Source organism: Glycine max, chromosome 14 (assembly GCF_000004515.6).
Source record: "Glycine max cultivar Williams 82 chromosome 14, Glycine_max_v4.0, whole genome shotgun sequence".
Classification (NCBI taxonomy): Eukaryota; Viridiplantae; Streptophyta; class Magnoliopsida; order Fabales; family Fabaceae; genus Glycine; species Glycine max.
In genome coordinates this window covers 1,645,510-1,664,441 of record NC_038250.2, presented here as the reverse complement: position 1 = coordinate 1,664,441, position 18,932 = coordinate 1,645,510, and the positions used below count along the sequence as shown (strand labels likewise).

General features: G+C 28.7%; 3 protein-coding genes across 5 annotated transcripts; 1 reads left to right on the top strand and 2 right to left on the bottom strand.

The window, feature by feature from the left end:
- Positions 1-6,254: 6,254 nt before the first annotated feature.
- Positions 6,255-6,887, top strand: LOC102668896 (putative B3 domain-containing protein At3g49610). The gene has a single exon (XM_006596531.1). It carries the CDS (start codon positions 6,255-6,257, stop codon positions 6,885-6,887), a length of 633 nt encoding a protein of 210 aa, XP_006596594.1.
- Positions 6,888-10,512: 3,625 nt separating this feature from the next.
- On the bottom strand, positions 10,513-11,676 carry LOC100499676 (translation factor SUI1-like protein). 2 transcript variants are annotated; one of them, NM_001349756.1, is made up of 2 exons: positions 11,606-11,645; positions 10,513-11,092 (listed from the first exon to the last, which is right to left on the bottom strand). In NM_001349756.1, the coding sequence occupies exon 2, from the start codon at positions 11,059-11,061 to the stop codon at positions 10,717-10,719; it is 345 nt and encodes a 114-aa protein (NP_001336685.1). In that variant the 5' UTR covers positions 11,062-11,092; positions 11,606-11,645; the 3' UTR covers positions 10,513-10,716. The 2 variants fall into 2 exon arrangements, with proteins under 2 accessions (NP_001336685.1, XP_025981020.1); XM_026125235.2 differs by having other exon boundaries at positions 10,538-11,088; positions 11,606-11,676.
- A 2,115-nt stretch (positions 11,677-13,791) lies between these two features.
- On the bottom strand, positions 13,792-17,368 carry LOC100793612 (syntaxin-61). Of its 2 annotated transcripts, none has more exons than XM_003544838.4 (7): positions 17,199-17,368; positions 16,711-16,821; positions 15,776-15,889; positions 15,410-15,591; positions 14,752-14,842; positions 14,384-14,449; positions 13,792-14,238 (listed from the first exon to the last, which is right to left on the bottom strand). In XM_003544838.4, exons 1-7 carry the CDS (start codon positions 17,250-17,252, stop codon positions 14,128-14,130), a joined length of 729 nt encoding a protein of 242 aa, XP_003544886.1. In that variant the 5' UTR covers positions 17,253-17,368; the 3' UTR covers positions 13,792-14,127. The 2 variants fall into 2 exon arrangements, with proteins under 2 accessions (XP_003544886.1, XP_006595734.1); XM_006595671.3 differs by having other exon boundaries at positions 15,776-15,893; positions 17,199-17,360.
- Positions 17,369-18,932: the final 1,564 nt, after the last annotated feature.

Here is an 18,932-nt window from a genome sequence, read left to right as displayed (position 1 = left end):
ATTATTTTTGCTAAACCAAGTCATACTCAAATGAGTCTAGATTTTATGCTGTATTTGGTTGAAAGGATGAAAACACAAAGATGGAAATAAAAGAGATGTTTAAATTAAAGTAGAGTGCAAGAGGTATGGGATTCGCATGACTCACAAATTTTTCTCTCTATTATGCTTCCCCTCTCCTCAACCAAACAACAAATTTTGGAATGCCCAAGTACTCACATATTAGTGCATGTTTGGATCAGCATTAATAAAATTAACTTTGAATGAAATTATTTTAACAGAATTAATTTTTGGTTAATTTTTTAAAAATGATGTGATTTATGTTTGGAGGTTTTTATTATAAGTTAGGAGTAAAACTTTATATAAAATTTGTTGATCCCATGCTAAAGATATCCAAAGTTGCTTCAACTCAATCAATTTTGGATTTAGAGTCAATTCTAAACTCTTATTTAATATGAAACCAAGTATGTGAAATTTTTCTAAAATCAATTTTAAACTCAATCAATTCTAATGTATTAAATAAAAAGAGGTTGATAATAGATACCAAATATCAACATGATCAGCTAGCCAATTTAAAGGGATTGTTTGACAAATATAATCCTTAATCTGTATTAGCATTTAGAATTGTTGATTGAATCCGGTTGGCAAACACGAACATAAATCATGGGGTTGGATATGGAGTTGGTCTGGTCCATAACTCCAGTAACTGATAACATTTGGTGGGTCAACAGTAGAGCACTTAAACCAATAACTCTTCACTTGGTAGAACTAGAACCACTACTCAAACATATCCCAGGTAATGACTCCATATCTTTAACAGCGGCCCAGTTACTTGTTGAAGATTGAAGCAACATTGTTGCAGTCCCAGGTTGTCACAAAAGTGAAGGCTACAGACTAACCCTCACAATTGAAAATAAAGTCCTACGAGGAAACTCCTCAAATTTCAGTGCTGAAAAACAAGGAAAGAATTTTGCAGAGAGGAAAGTGGAAAAGAAATTGATGAACAATGGATTCCATGCATTTTTCATGAAACAGATTCCACCAGGTTTCCAATCCGCCGCCCCACCGATGGCTTGCACGCGGAGGATCATCGGCTAATTGAAAATTTGAAGAGAGATGAATTTAAGTTTTAAAACTTTCTTTAATGAAGCGTGTCAATTAAATTTATACACTATTACATTAGATTAAAAATTACTTATCAACTTGATTTAACAAAGCGTATCTATTAAATTTATACAATATTACATCAGAGTAAAATTTAGTTATCTTATCAATATCTATATGACGGTATCTACACAATATTATATTAGATCAGATTTTACTATCTTATCATTCATCTTTATTACGTTTTCTACACAATCTTTCTGTTACACAACGGTTATATCTAGGTATTCTTGTGGCGGGAAGTTTGAAATTTAGTGCCAAACGGTGCCGATTACTTTTTTACATCCGTGTATATATTAGAGAGGTGAAGGATGATAATAGGAGATCATTACAAAAAGAAAGAAACCCTTTTCTAATTAATTTGCAAGAGTGCAACTTAAGGGAATGGGTAGTGGAGGTGGAAAGAAAGAATTAGGGCATGGAGAAGATTCATCAGCTTCTATTCCATTGAAGACAGTGGTTCGTGACTTTCTTGCAGCAAAAGAAAAGCACCTGCGGCATCCTGCAGCACAATGAAAATTCTGCATAACATCAAACTTCTATATCCTCTATTTTCCACTCCCGTTTCCAAAATAAGCTTGTACGCAGAACTCACAGAATAACTTCCAGTTTCATTCCTAGTCTTTTGATCCACTGCATGAACCATGCATAGACTGAAATAGATCCCTTTCCCATTCAAATAACTCCCGTCTCCACGACCATCTCCAAACCCACCTCCAATACTGATAGACATTTCCTTCATATGTTAAATGTTGTTAATTTAATTAGTAAGATTATAATTATAACTTTCTAGATATTTTGCTTCTAACGTAGGTTCTGTCGTTACTTTCTTGTTTTTAACAAACTCAATATACAACTCTGAATTCAGCTACCCAAATTTTATCAATACCCTCTGCGAAGCAAAGGAAATTAAACTACCATCAAGGGATCATATCACACACAATTTAACATTTTCGTATATCAAATTCTTACATTTAACATTTGATACAATCTTAATTCTCTACTATTATGCCTCGAGCACGTGCACCGATTCATTAGCTAGCAGTGTAATGAAAGTAGTTTTCACTTTCCACAAGTAATGATGTTAACACGTATTGATTTGTTAAATCAAAAGTAATTGGATGCCAACAAAGGTTGATCCAGTTATAAGAAATGAGTCTCATATCTCACAAGTATGAGTTTGATTTCTGCTGAGGATGTAAGGACCTTGTTAGTGGATAATTTATAAGTAGTCTTTGAACCTTGGGGCCAACACTAACCTTGAAGTCATGTAAAAAAAAAAAAATCAAAAGTACTTGGATACGATTAGAATGGAAGAGTACTCTGTATTATTATAATTTTTTATGGAAACAATTGAGATTTAACATAAATATTAACATTGTGTAATTTTTTGGTAAAAAAAGGCTTAATTTTATATATGATAAAATTGTAAAACTAATTAAATGCTGAATTAAAAAGAAATAATTAAATATTCATAACTTTCGATTATTAGACTTTCATAATATAAAGATTAAGTTTGCTAACTGTGTAGGTTTCATGGCCATATACATATTATGCAGATAACAAAATTTGGACATAGGAAGAGAAATACGAAAGGAAATATTAGCAAGCTATAATTTCTTACAGATGTATGTATTTTACGGATATCATGAAATTATGTGTTACGGAAGGTTTACCAACATTAACTTGAGAACAATTAGACCAACGACATGCAAGACAAATTCAATCAGAAATTGATTAGTTTCAAGATCTTTCAAACCATTCCTTCTATTAGCTAGCTCCCATACAATGAAGATCGATATCACCTTAACTTCAGGTCAAAATGAGTAACAATACAATAACCTATAAGTAGGACTAGGCAAAAAAAGAACTCCGAATTGATGCTAAACTGAACCGAATTGAACTGGTAAAAAAATAACTGAACTTTTCTTGATAAAACCCCAAGTCAAAGTTTGTAAAAATTAAACTACACCAAAATTCAGTTTTGGCGGCAATTGGATTTTGGCAAGCGCTTCCAGCTCCAGGGTCGGTAAAGCCTTTACCGGTAATTAATTTATGTGAATGCTGGTAAAGGCCTAATCGTTTGCCGGTAAAACAAAAGACTTACAGGAGCAACTTTAAAATGGCCGGTAAAAGTTTAACATATAAATTTTATATTATCTATTACAGAGTGAGAATATCAAGCAAAACATGTTGCCCTTCTCATTCTATTTTTTTTAATTACATATTCAAATTTATTTTTTCACGCTGAATTCATATAAGGAAAATAAAATTAAAATTGATGGCCTCAACAAGCACGTACTAAAATTATCATAGAATACTTACACATACTTAAACAACCCAACAAATCAACGTTATTACATGATTCCCTTTATTCAGAAAACAAATTTCACCAAGAAAACAAAATCAACTAGGACTGTTTCCCAGACAAACTGATTAAGTTACTAAACGACAATGATGTATTTCATATCGGGATATAGAGTTGAAGACAATTTCAAAGTTAGTATGATCCCCCTTTAATTAATTCATGTTGGTGTAAATAAAAGATGAATGATTTTTTTTTGTCCAACAGAAAAAGTGTTTGAGTAGTAACATCTTCTATTTTTTTAGTGGATATATATTAGCAAACTCCATTAACTTTAAACTAATTCAAGTTAAAAATAAATGGAACTATTTTAAGGGTTACAAATACCATATGTAAAAAGTGAATTTGATAAAATTAATTGTTAACAAGTAATAAATTTAAAATCTTTGAGATCGTATTAATATGAAATTTAATGTTGTTACTTTACAACATGTTATACATAAATAATAATAAAAATAAGGTCTTTTTAAACAAATAATGAATTTGGAAATAATTCATCATAATTTATATAAATATATTGAAGTATAAAATTAAGAGACAAATTATTATTATTGTTATACTAAAACATGTTTGAATTTTTTATTTTTTAACTGGTGTTTGATTTTTCCACTAAAATAATTTTTTTAAAAATAATGTTTAAATATTTAGGCAATTAAAAAAATTTATACTATAAAAGAAATTCCGTTGACCTAAATATTTATATAAGATTAATTTAAAAATAATAAATACTATAATGTTATTTTTATAGAAATTAATTTTCTTATAATTATATTCCAATATTGGGATATTATATTAATGTCCATTAGGCTTTTTTGTTTTTGAAATATATTTTATAAAAATAAATTCAATAAAATACAAAAATTGTGTCAGATCAAAATATATATGAAAAATGTATTTAATTTACTATTTACATAAATATTAAATGTTAGATAAGTGTTTCTTTTTCAAGCATAATTTAACTAAATAAATTATGTATTAATATATTTCGAAATCTATATATTATATTAATATTCATCTAATTTAATTTTAATTTTTTAATATTTTTCTGTAAAATGTTAATCAAATAACAAATTTGTGTCAGATAATTATTTATTCATTTATTTTCATTTTTTAATATTTTTTTTTGAATTTGATAATTATTATATTTTTTAATATTCCATTCAAGTAAGTAAAGTTTTTATCCCGATATCTTATTTATTTTATATAATATATATCATAAAAAATATTCTGTAAATTTTAAAATACTTATGGTTTTAGTTTTTAATTTAATTATTTGTAAAGAATAAAAGACAACTTAATATATGTATTTCATAAAATACAACATGTAAGAAATATTTTTTTTTACTCAGGGTCGCTGCCTCAATCTCTACCATTGCGTTTGCCACAATGCCCCTTCCCTTCATCCCTTGTTCGGCAACTGGAACACTTTATGGCCTATAGTCATACTTATTTTTACTAATATATTTTTTTACTGCAATTTCACTAATATTATTAAGACTCATAGTTCTTTTTTAATGATAAGTAATAAAATAAACACATTTAAAAATTTACATATTAATAAAATATGTTATGTTAAAAAATAAAACAATAATAATATCATTATTAATTGCCCATATTGCACGGATTTACATACTATATAGTGAAATAAAAATAATTTTGATATTTTTTCTTTTTTTTCTCCTAATCTTCTTCCTAATTTTTTGCAAAACTAAATATGTAGATTATGAGTGAAACTTTTTAAATAAAAAATAAAACCTACAAATTTTTGTTCTTTATAATAAATTTTTACCAATATAAAAATATGTCAAAAATAATTTATAAAATATATTAGTAATATTATTTTTTTATAAGAAAAAGTCTTGTATACAAACAATATTATAAAATAATACATAATTTAAATTATAAAAATCAACACATAATTTAAATAAATGAATTATTCGTTAAAAACGTTACGCCTTGAATAATATGTGACTTCACATTGAGAATTGTTTTCTTAATTTTAACTGTTTATTTACAATTTTTATTTTTTAAATTATTAATTGTTATTATAATTATAATTATAGTGTGATTTTAATTATAAACTTTTGATATATTGTATCAATGTGAATATGTCTATCTTTTTTAAATAGACTGAATATTAATATTACAGTAATATTTATCAATCTTAATTAAAATTGTATTCTTAAAATTAAAATTATAAATCCAACAGCAACAAAGTCTTGTGATTGCTTAAAATCAGCGTGTTTTATTTGTTTTAAATAAATTTATTATTTAAAATAAACTACTGTATAATTTTACATCACCAAAACATATTATTTTGAAATTTAAATTATATTTTCTAAATTCTAATTACAATCTTGTATATATTTCAATTTCAATGCAATCTAGAAAAAAAATTAGGTAGAAGATTATAAAAAACAGAAATATAAATATAATTTTACTTAACAATTTTATTTTTTTAATTATTATATTTTATTAGTTGTAAAATTTGTTAGGTTTGTGTATACTCATATATAGGTACAGAGAAATGCAGTCCTTATTAAATTGATTCAGTTATCAATATCTCAATTTTTTTCCCGTCCAAAAAAAACTGATTTTTTTTATATTAGATAGAGACTATATCTAGACTCATGGAGTTTGAATTATATATATATATATATATAGAGAGAGAGAGAGAGTAGAGTAGAGTAAGGAAAACTTCTCTAATCTGCAACGTGGATACATAACTATGGCAATTGAGAAAAAGAATTCAAGAGGAGCTGCAAAGAAAGAATTTGATTCGGTTGATATGAGATTGAGGAAGGCTTTCCGTGCGTGGCTTGCACAGGAACAACAAAAGAATCCTCAGTTGTTTTCGTTCCTCGAGGATGACGACACTGAGATTTTGAAGAGCCTCCTCAGAAGAAAAGACAAAAGAAAGAGAGAAGAAGAAGGCACGTCCATGAAATGTGCTAGCAGTAGCAGTGATGAATTGCCAAGTCCATTTAAAGAAAAGATTCAAGAAATGAAGGGATGTGAGGTGAAGTTGGTGATGCAGAAGAAACTCTATGAGTCAGACTTGAATCCAAACCAAAACCATGCCTGCTTCTCTATCAAGATTGCCAACAATTTTTTGACACAAAAGGAGGAGTCCTTTCTAGAGGAAAACAAAATGCTTGCTGGCATGCACGTCATTGTGTTGGATCCTTCTCTTAGAGACTGCAACATGTGTTTCATGAAGGGTTCAAGAAGCTGCTTCTACAACTTGACCAATGGATGGAACCAAATTGTGCTTCAGAATGATCTCAAACTGCATGATATACTGCAGCTTTGGTCCTTCAGAGTCTCCTCTTATCTCTGGTTTGCACTTGTCAAGCTGTGAACGAAGATTCTGTACATGCGATGTGATGGTCTGTTCATCATGATTAATTCATTTCAATCTTGCTAATTACTGTAAAAGATCTATGAATGATTACCCTCTAAATCCTCTATGTCAATTTAGAAGGGTCTGAAGATATTATTCACTTCCATCCCTTTCAAGAAATAATGAAATACACATTTTCTTTGCTGGTACATTTATCCTTCATTTACTGCGTTTTCATTTGTGTCTTTGTTTCCTTATTTCTCTTTTGCCTTCTGATTTTACTTTGTAAACTGGAAACTTTTATTACACCCTTTTGATTATTCGCTTGTCAAAATTTCTAGTAAAGTTATTAGAGCATACACATGTTCTTTTGCATGTCTCATGCATTGAACTCTTAAGCAGTATAGTCCTTTGCAGAGGATGAATTATGTGTAAAAGGTAGTAGTTTAGACTATGTATGAATGATTATATGCATATATATAGATGTGTGTATCTGTTAATAATATATTCTTACTTGTTTAAAATAGTATTATAAGTTATACATTTAAAGTTATTAAAATTAGGTTATTAAGTTTAAAATATATATTTTTGATTTTAGTCTCCCAATTAAAAATTTATTCTTTTTTATCCCTTAAATTTATGAAATATTTTTAGTCTCCCAATACAATTTTGGAGGATTACAAGTTTTACAACCAAGAGAGAGAAGTTTCAAATTAAATGTAACAAATGATAGAATAGAGAGAAATATAAATTAAAAAATATATAAATTATTGTATGTGTATGATATCTCATATAATTGCATGTTTTTAAAGCATAAATAATTTTATGTTCTTATGCTATAAAAGAAATTGTCAAAATAACTCAAAACACTATTCAATAACGATATCTAATTAATAGATTTTCCTAAATAAATAAGACAAATTAATATATTTAATTTTAAATATTTTTTCTCCATCTTATATAAAAATACGTAATACAACTAATAAATATTGCTATTAAAAACAAGTTGTGTCACAACATACTACTGACTTTATTGATAGGGTTTGTTAGATTTTTTTAAAGACGTTGGTATTTAAAAGTTATATTAACTTTAAAACTAAATCAAATTAAAAATGACTGGACCTATTTGAAGGGTTGAAAATGCAACAATTAAAAAATAATATAGCAAAATTAATTGTAAAAAAGTAATACAATATTAAATAACTTTAAGATCAGATTAATATGAATTTAAATGTTGTTACTTAAAAATATGTTGTATATAAATAATAAGGAAAATAAGGACTTTTTAAATATATAAATAATTTGGAAGTAATTCATCTTAATTTATTAAAAATAATATTTAAGTGAAAAAATTACGAGACAAATAGTTATTATTATTATTATACTAAAACATGACTGATTTTTTTTTTGTAGTCGTTTTTTAATATTATTCTATTTTTTTCCCTAAAATATATGTTCTAAATTAATTTTTAAATTTTTAAGTAATTAAAATAATTGTTTTAAACTATAAAGGCAATTCTATTAGACCAAATATTTATATAAAAATATATTATATTTTTTTTATGTAAATTAATTTACTTGTATGTGTTTTCCAACTTCTGGATATTATCATATTAATATCCATTTGACTATTTTTTTTAAAATATATTTTATAAACTAATTTCTATAAAATAATAATGATATGCCAAAATTGTGTCATAACATATATGAAAAATCTATTTAATTTAATATTTACATAAATATTATAATATTAATATTAAATATCATATCAATATTAATTTAATTATATAAATTATAAATTAATATATTTCAAAGACAATATATTATAATAATGTACATTTAAAACAATTTATACTTATTATATTTTTAATATTCTATTCAAGTAAATTTATGTTTTAGCCGAATATTTGATTTATTTTATATGATATACCTTATAAACAAAAATATCAAGTAAAGTTTACAATATCTACGGCTTTAGTTGTTAATTTAATTGTTTTTCATGAATAAAATTCAACTTAATATATTACATACATAAAAAAATGCAATTTGTTAAAATTTTTTGATAAAATTAATTGTACAAGTAATAAAGTATTAAATAATAACTTTAAGATTACGTTAATATGAATTTTAATGTTGTTACTTTTAAATGTGTTTTATAAAAATAATAATTAAAAACTAGGACAACTTAAATATATAAAGAATTTTAAAACAATTCATCATAATTTATTTAAAATAATGTTTAAGGGTTAAATTAAGAGATAAATTAAAATTATAATTATAATTATTCCTATATTATATTAATAAATGTTTGGATTTATTTTTAAGTATAAATTCAAAGATAAGTTCCTTCTATTAGAAGCTCTCACTCACTCCTCCTTTAAAGAGGGTGTCTCGTTTGGAGTTTATTGGAGACTCCACTCTCAATCAATCCAACCAGGCCAAGTCTCTCATCTACGTGCTGCCAACACTAGCACTGTCTGCCTCGGCCTACACCGCTGCATTTGCCACAATGCCCCTCCCCTTGTTCAGCAAGTAGCAACGCTTTGTGGATGCAATTGCCACAGAGAATTACCCTTTTGTGCATGAGCTTTGACAAAGGAAAAGATGGCGTCAACCAGAATACATGACTTACATGATTCACAACAAATCAGGTCCCGCTCATAAAAAGAGATATATTTGCGTTGTTCAGATAGCAACAAAGTATCCTTCACATGACAGGGGATGAAAAATCTCGAAAAAAATGATGCTGAGAACTCTATTGCTTCCTTGATGCTTGTGGCCTTAAAGGAGCATAATCATCTTTGATTGGTTATTAATGTGTCTCCCATCTCCTGTTATTATTGGGTTTTGTTTAGAGAGTAGTGCAACTTGGTATATCAAATCATACGGCCTATTTGATTACTTTAGTCATTTGAAATTGTAAGAGCTAGGTTGTCTTATTTGTAAAATGTATAAAAATAACTAATAAAAGAAATTTCAAACTTACTTTAATTTGTTGCAAACAAATGAATCTGCCTAGACCTTGAAAACATACATTTAACTTATTGGAGAAACTCTAATTAAAGTAATTTGGATCCATGAACAAATTTAAGTATTTTGTAATATTCAATTTAATTATAGTCAAAAGCTAGGACGAAAGAAGAGATAATTAACATAATAAACTCGGCAAAAGAGAATGATATAAGAATTCAGAAATTATTATTTAATCATGTATAAGACAATTTTATCATACATGTATTCACGAATTTGTGCATATTAAAACATCAAAGTATCTCCCACACATTTTCCTCTGTCATAATAACTATAAAATCTTGTTAACACATGCAATCAAGTGTTAAGTAGACCAAATCTACAAAACATTGCATTAAAGTTTTTTTTTACTATCTCAAAAAAGTCAACCTTGCTTCAAAGAAACTAATGCTTACGAGGCAAGACAAATGTCTCACCCATGCAAGTAATAGCCTTGGTTCTTGTTTATATTCTTTTCTTTTCTAATCTTAAAATTAAAAGTGATTCTTGAATGGCAGGCAACGCATTATTTCATATATATTAGCACATATATAACAACTTTTTTGGTTTGAACTTATAGTGATCTTATAAATTTAGAATTGTTAAACTAATACTGTTAAAAATTAAAATCAGGTCGAAATAGCTTAAAACATGGTCCATGAAAGCACAACATGAAGTAGTAATATATATAACCACTCTCAAAGACTATTCTTGGATTTTCAATCATACAGAAAGAAAATGACAAAATATTCCAAACTCAAACTCCTTACTTATTTCATAAACGCTGCCATAGGTTTAATTTCATAATAGAAGAAAGGTGGTAGCTAGTGGTAGTGGGTTAAAAACCATGAATCTTGATCTGGTCCTTCCTAACAAGGCGAGCATGAATGAGGAAGTGAGAAACGTTCTTGCGCTGATCACCCTGGAGTTGGATAATCTTGCCAAGCTCCTTGTCATGCACAACATTGCCATTGCAGCAGAACTCTTTCTTGAGGTCTTTGAGGATCTTCTCGTAGCTGAACTCTTTCTTCAGCCCTTGCACTGTGGTCAGACTCTTCTTCCCATTCCTCTGTTGTATGCGGATATGCACATACTCTTTTGCCCCGGGAGCATCTGTTTCTTTTGCCTCCGCAAATGGGTCGAAAGTGCTCGTAGGGATCTGATAAATACCCACTTCAACCATATATATATGTACACTAATCACCACCACCTAGCTGCAACAAAATGTACAACACCATAAGCCACATGTTTATGCATGCATGCAATATCAACATATCTCACTATAACAAATCTAAAGCCTCCTAATAAGCATTTCTCTCCTCGTCATTTTATAGTTTTGTGTCAGAGATTACGAGTGTCTCTAGCTCATTAGGTTAAAGACTAATCTCACTCGCAATGTGTGATTGCTGTTAATCCAAAAATTTTTTGCACATTAACAAAAATCAAACATAAGTTTTTTCATTAAATAGATCGTTTTCTCATATATAAACGCACTGGATCATTACACCATTATGTCAACTCTATGGATTAAAAACAAAATCTTTCATTCACATCATGCATGTACATATAATTCGTATGGAAAGTAAGGGGAAAAAAGAGAATAAAATGTCTTTCTTGTGTAATAGAGACATTAAACTTGGAACTCAAACTTTCACAAAAACAATTTTTTAGACCAAGTAGGAATTAAACATGAGCTAGGAAGATCTAATGTTGAAGGAGAGACGAACCTGTGAGAAAGGAGGACTTGTAAACAAAGCAAGAGCGAATTGAGAAGAATAGGTAGTGGTGGGGTATATATAGTAGCAGGGTGCGCGTGACAGAATAAGCAATTTATAGCAGTGAAATTTTTTTAGGACAAATTATTAACACCATGCAATTAAATTAAACATTTGATAGTATAAAGTAATTTTATAAATGTATGTCTATATTATATATTGATACAAGTTTACAGATGTTAAATATTGATTTACATGTCTGAAAATAAAAAAAAATCTTACAATTTGAGAATTTCTCACAGATTGCAATGGGTCTAATGATGGTTAATAGCAGAATATAAGGTGTTTTTGGGTGGATGGAGTATCCTATTCTCCATGGGATTGATATCTGGTTGTAATTTAAGGCATAGAAACGCAAGATAATTTGTGTGGTATATAGTAGTTGTGGTAGAGAACAAGAACAAAGGAAAGAAGAATCTATTTTGGAGATTCTGTTCCTTATGCTTGTCTGAGTGTTACAGATACGAATTCTTTTAATTTTTATCACTTCTCAATTTGCATTATTTTGTAATATTTGTCTGTAGAAGATCAAAAGAAAGATCGGGACAAAAGGTAATTGTTTCAAAGCCTTTTACAAAAGAAAAACAAAATTATTTCAGTCCAATTAATCATACTGCAAAGGAAATTATTGATCAGTATGATATTTCTGGATTTTTATTTTTTATTTTACATGTGAGTAGACTTCCCCTGCCTTCTAACTTCTTTCCAATGCGTTAAGTAGGTTTTATTTTTATATCTTTCTGCTTTTAAATTCACCGTAAGTATATAATTTAAACTTGAAATATTTTTTTACATAATTTTTTTAATATTATCATCTAACGATATAATCATATAAAGTATTAATTAAACTCTTAGATTTCTTAAATAGTAATTAAAATTTCTGTAGATTACAGTGATACTTTCTCCCCTTTAACAAAAGATTTAAATATATTTTTATCCGGAATAAATATTTGATTTTTTATTTGTTCACTAATAAATTTTTGTTTTACTTTAACTTTTTAATAAAATCACAATTCTATTTTTATCCTTGACATCCTTTTAAGTTCCTAATAATTTTTTTTCATTTATAATTAATTGGAATTAAAATAAAATTTGTTAATTTAATGGAGACTAAAAAAATTATTATTTTATTAATAATTCAACGCAAAATAAAAATTTATTAAGAAACAAATGCAAATTTTAAGTATTTATTAGAGATAAAAAAATATTTAAACCTAAATTAACGTATCAGATTTTTTAGGAAGATGTTGATTATAAGCCTATACACATGAATTCTTCTTTTTATGAAATTTAATTGCAATTTTGTTTCTTTAATTTTAATCTCTCAATTTCTGTACAAATTCCAGTATTTTTTTTTTTTTATAAAATATTTCCAACAAAATAACATTTTATCTTTCTTATATATATTCTTACAAATCTTCTTAATACTATAAAGAATTAAATAAAAATGTAAATACATTTAATATTTTAGAAATATAAAAAATATTCAATATTTGCCTTACAAAATAAATAAGAAAATTAAAAAAATTATAAGAAAACTATTGTTTAATATTTATTTTGATATTTCTTAGTTACTGGAGCGTTGAAAACTCCAACAACCGGCACTATGTAAACTCGAAACTCAAACAAGCGACGCTCACATAATACCTTGGTAACCTAGACTTAGAGGAAATCATTTAAGTCGTTTCTTTATCTTTAACTTTTTTTTTTTATCATATTATCTATTTTATTATTTTCTTGTTTTCCTTCTTATCTTAGTTTTTTTTTTTAAAGTGATTTTTCCAGGCATAACATATACAAATACAATTTCCCTTTTATTTTTACTTTTGCTTTTATTCAAAGAAGGATATGATTACCTTATTTTTCACCCTACCACTCTTAAGCAAACCAATACTGAACAGACACAAAATGACTAATACAACAGCCTTCATTTTTCATTTTTTATCAATTGCATAAAAATTACGCCTTAAAATATCTGGCCAAATTAGATAACCTGTTATCCTTCCCTCAATATTCTAGTGTGCCAACACAAAACAGCAACTGACAAGATCATCATGCCACCAGGAGTCAGCAGGTAAATAATGGGTTGATTTGTATGAAGATAGATCATAAGCTATTTTGGTACAGTCATGAAAGTATAAATTCAAAACACCACGCTGTCGTTATAAAAAAAAAAAAACCACATCAAACATTATATGCAGGGTTAAATCATCTTTAAAACGAATACAACTAATTTAAATCACATTTGTAATCCATCTTGTTCAGAAACAAAATCCTCTTGTGATATTTCCAAGTTTCCAAGTACATCGCTTCTCTTTTCATCATAATCAAAATTTTCTACTGCCTTTGACAAACCAAAGAGGCTTCCATTCATTTTTTAAACATATTGAATCTCCCAATAATCTTGTATCTTCACAGAAGCTTTAGATCTTTTTCCATGTACAAACAGAGCATTGACAAGGTTGTCTCAATGACTAGGTGAAGAAAACCAAGATAAAGAGGAAAATGAACAGCGCCAGCAAACCCAATATCATCATGATCTGGCCCTTTGCACTAGCCTTCTTCATGACCATTGCCACTTTTTTCTGATATCATAAACAATGAGACACTTCAACTTTCACATTCAACATTAAAATTTTCCTCCTTATATTATCACTAATTAATCACAGCAATCAGCCAGATAGATCATACATTTTAATGCAATAATGGAAACTCGAAGCAGAAACTCACTTGGACAAAATCTAGGCGATTAGATGTACTGTCCATCTCATTACCCAGTTCATCAATAATCTTTTCCTGAAACATCAAGGCTTTGACAATTTTAGAATGAGAAATTTCCCACAGAAACAAAATCAGTATGAGAACACAGCTACTATTGAAGACACTCAAAGGAAACATAAGCACCACCAGTTTTTGCCTAGTTTCATACTTTTGAAACACGAGTAATAATAGAAATACGCAGCCTTAACCCCGCAAGGGGAGAGGCTGTTTCCAGGATTTGAACCAGTAACATCCAACTCACAAGACAACAACAAGGCTCTCCCACTAAGCAAAATAGTAAGATCACAGACCAAAAACTTGTCAAATGTCAAATCTACCTGTGCAAGGAGCTCTTCATGTATAGTAAGTCCAACACCTCCTATTCTTTGTACACTTAAACTAAGCTCATCCAACTCCTCATCTTGTCTCCTATCAGCACCAATAGATAAAACATAAGACAAAAATAAGATAGAAACCAGAGATTGATTATTTTCCCAAAACTCTTGAGCATTGTATTTCCAGCTTTTATCTGTGTTAAGACTACCTGCCACAGTCTTTACTCTCCCCCATTTTCTTTTTCTTCCACAGAAAAAAAAGGGAATTCATCATTTTAGTTAATATTTCTTATTTAATAGAAATAGTAGATCCAAACAAAACTCAAATAATTAGCAAAGATGATATAAAAAAACAGAATTTATAATTTGTACAGAAGCACAAGAAACATATGTTCATGTGTCCACAATTTCATACAGAGGAGCTCACTTATGTCTCAGAAAGCATAGAGGAGGAGTGGACAATATAATTCAATCAACTTAAGAGGTCAAACTAATGACCAGAAATATATTTTCCACCTTGCATGCACAAAAGTCACCGTCAAGTGTCAATGAGTTTAATACCATGAATATGTGCACAAAGTCAAGTAAAAGCAGACAAAAGACAAATATTTAATTCAATGCCATATAAAGTGAGAGAGAGAAAATGGGAGGAAAGAAGTACTTTATAAGAAGCATCTGCCTGTCCGATTCTGACTCTATGAAATCATCATTATCCTGGGCAGCATATTGGTTAGATGTAGTTTGATGAGAACTAGGAAGCCTCATTAATTCCTTGTGCATCCCATTTAGACTAGCATTGTTTAAGCCCTTTCCAGCTTGCACTGCTTTCTTTGCTGTGCTCACCTAATAATGTATTACAATCATTCACAAGCACCATACAGATAAAAAAAAAAAGAGAGAGAGAGAGAAGGGAATCTAATAGGTGCTAGCAATAAAAAAATGTTGAATGAACAACTATACATTAGGTAGAGAAAAAAATTGACTGTATTCTCCTAACTCTTAATCAAGTTCTGCATGTTATAGATACCTGGGTGCGAGCATCACTGGTCCACTTCCTCCGGTTTTCAACCTCCACTTCATCAATGCCATACCAAGAAGGATCTCTAGAGGCTACAGAAATTGCTTTGTCCAATTCATCCACCTTTCTATCAAAAAAATTATATTTCAGCAGTTTGAACATTGCAGAAGGAAAAACCATAACCTAAGATGTGTGGCAAAGAGAGGCTAGACAAAAGATGTGCTAGTAGAGTTAGAAGTAACTTTCTATCTGTTTTCCACTCTCTGATTAATAACCAACAAAGAGTGAAAATCAAAACATTTCCAGCTCACTCCATTTTTACTACCCTTCATCTTTCCTGGCAGACCCAAAGGGAAGGGGCAAAATCAAATTAGAAAAAAAAAAAACAAGAGGGGAAGAAGGGAGAGGGTATTGATGATCTTGCTCTCCCTTTATTGGGTGGCTAAAAAATACAATGGGGAGGGAATGGAATGATGAATAAAAATACATGAATATAATGCATTTCACTATTTATTAATGAGCTCTTATATTAACTAATTCACATTAAAATTTAACAATGGTATTTAGCTGAAATTTACAAAAGATTTGCATCCTCACAATGATCACCGAGTGAATGATTCTTCTGCTTTTTTATGATAAAAAAAAAACCATGTATTTGACATAAATTGCAGCATATGTCAGAATCATTTTGGACAGTTATGTGCACATCACTCTTTTTCCTTCATACCACAATAAAATTTCCCCAAGGAAATACCTTTCCCTACCTCTGACCTAGATTGTAATATAATCCAAACATACCTCTAATGTGTACCTAATAATACATAAATCCTATTTCATACAAATGATACTAGTACCATGTTGGAAGAATGAATAAAACTCATTTAAAACAAAAATTTATAGGCCAACCAACTTGTCAGTGGTTCAAAGAAATACAATTGGTATACCTGCCATTCAATGCTTTCACAACTACCAAGAACTTCCTTTGATAGATTGGATCGCTCGCCAGCATCAGCAGTCTTTTCCCATTGGTGAAACGTAGATTGTAGCTTATCAATCTTGAAGAAAATGAAAATTAATCAGCCAATAAATTACACATCAACCCCAAAACCAAAAATCATAGTGTTATCCTCCAATTACAGATCGCAGTTGGGTTCTCCCCAAAATCCAAAATTTGCATTAAAAAATGGCATACTCAGATCAATTACATAAGATATTAGGAGCAAAAATATCTCAGTTAATAATTTTAGCTCAGGAATCAGACTTGAGAAGATGAATCACGTAAAATCACGGATCCACTAATGCCAGTAACAGAGAAATCATGCAGAAATTCTAAGTGCATCGCATGATCTATGAAATAAAGAATGTAAGCTTTATTATCCAAATTGAACCGAAAACGAAACCTAGGTGATTTGGGAAAATAGAAAATACTTACAGATTCTTGAATTTCTTGCTTGACAACGTAGAATGGATCTTGAGCCGAAGGCATTGTGTCTTGCTGTTTCGAAATGCTTCACTCTAAGCACAGAAAATTGGGGAACAGTGACATACTTGTTTCCTCTCTCCCCTTTCATTTCTCAGCTTAATTTGTTTTTGCCAACAATATGTATATGTTCGAAATAAATATAATTAGTTAGGTTTTATTTAAAGATAAATGAGTTAAAGGAAATAAGAAGTCATTTTCTAAATAATAAAAATGCAAAGAAATTAGTGTTTTTTTTCTTCTTTATAACGAGTATTTTTGGCTTTTCAAACAACTTTATGATGTTTTTTATTAATTTTTTTAAGTTAACATTTTTTTTTACTGCAAGTTAATATATTTTTTAGTTCATCAGAAATATTATAAAACAAAATTGCAAGATTGATATTGGGGTGATAATAATTAACAATTAATGATCAGTACATGAAACTGTGAAAGGCTGCTATAAAAGCAAGTTAAATATCAGAATATTTGGTGATAGGCTTAGTTTTTTATGACTATCATTAATAATTTGATAATAATATTTTATACAGTTAATGTTTTGGAGCTAAAGTTAATTAATTAAATCCATACTCGTTTATATTAATTACTGGACGTTATTGCAACATGCCTCTTTCTTATTTATTATTTAAAATAACAGATCATAAATTCAAACAATAAATAACCCCTTTATTTTTTATTAAAATGTATTTTTAATTTTTAATATATCTTTTTAGTTTTATGTCTCACGCTCACGTTAGTAAAAAAACAAAAAAAACAATGGATTGACTGTAATATGATAATTGAGATTAACAGTTTTGTAGTACAGTGAAGGGTTAAATAAAATAGATAAAAATACATGAAAATTAAGCATTGCATAAACATATTGATTTGCCATTAAGTACATTCAGATCCTTGCCTAAAAAAAATCTAAAACGGAATTTATTGTGTTCCACACATCACACATGGTGATGGTGTGCCTCAGAAATCCAAAGAGACAAAAGCTCATTGCTTAATCAAGTTTCAGATTAGATAGGAAAGAATGGCACCATGATCAAGGTATGCCAGCTCCACCTGCAAATTGAGTTTCTAAATAAGTATATATCATAGTGAAGCCACTGTGTGCAAGTGCATTGATCAATCTCAGATGATAAACCATATATATATAGAAGGCAAATGAATTAAGAAACTTGCATCAAGGCAAAGCTTGCATGTAAAAGATTTGCCAATATAATGTCAGTGGACACATAAACATCTTGACCAGGTTCTGTGTCACCAACTTTTCCTGGAAGATCAACGTTGAATCACTCATGACCAGTCAATTCTTGTGTTCATCATGTTTGAAGCAGAGGGGTATAATCCCCATCCCAACTAGATTACCACGGTGAATTCTCTCAAAGCAATAACTCCTTTCACCTCCTATGTGAACAAGCAAGGGAAAAAGTATTTGTAAAACAAGAAAGCAGTCCAATAAATATACTCAAATAGTGAGAGTATAGAGTTTTTACTGTCATCTATAACAAATTATGAGATATACTAAATTTGTTAACTTTTAGTATACCTACCATAAAATTAGTACCAACAATGATTTTTTATTGAATAATTGATAATATAAAATTTACGTTGATAATGTATAAAAATTAAACTTATAAATATAATGAAATAACATTTTGTGATTTGTGAGCTCACTAGTAAAGGACCCTTGGCAGC

Excerpts from the sequence above, each read along its gene's own strand:
- LOC102668896 (XM_006596531.1), top strand. The coding sequence starts at position 6,255 with ATGGCAATTGAGAAAAAGAATTCAAGAGGAGCTGCAAAGAAAGAATTT.
- LOC100499676 (XM_026125235.2), bottom strand. The coding sequence starts at position 11,061 with ATGGTTGAAGTGGGTATTTATCAGATCCCTACGAGCACTTTCGACCCA.
- LOC100793612 (XM_003544838.4), bottom strand. The coding sequence starts at position 17,252 with ATGCCTTCGGCTCAAGATCCATTCTACGTTGTCAAGCAAGAAATTCAA. Across the intron at positions 16,822-17,198 it reads AGCAAGAAATTCAAGAATCT|ATTGATAAGCTACAATCTAC; the intron begins GTAAGTATTTTC and ends ATTTTCTTCAAG. Across the intron at positions 15,592-15,775 it reads CCAGTGATGCTCGCACCCAG|GTGAGCACAGCAAAGAAAGC; the intron begins GTATCTATAACA and ends ATACATTATTAG.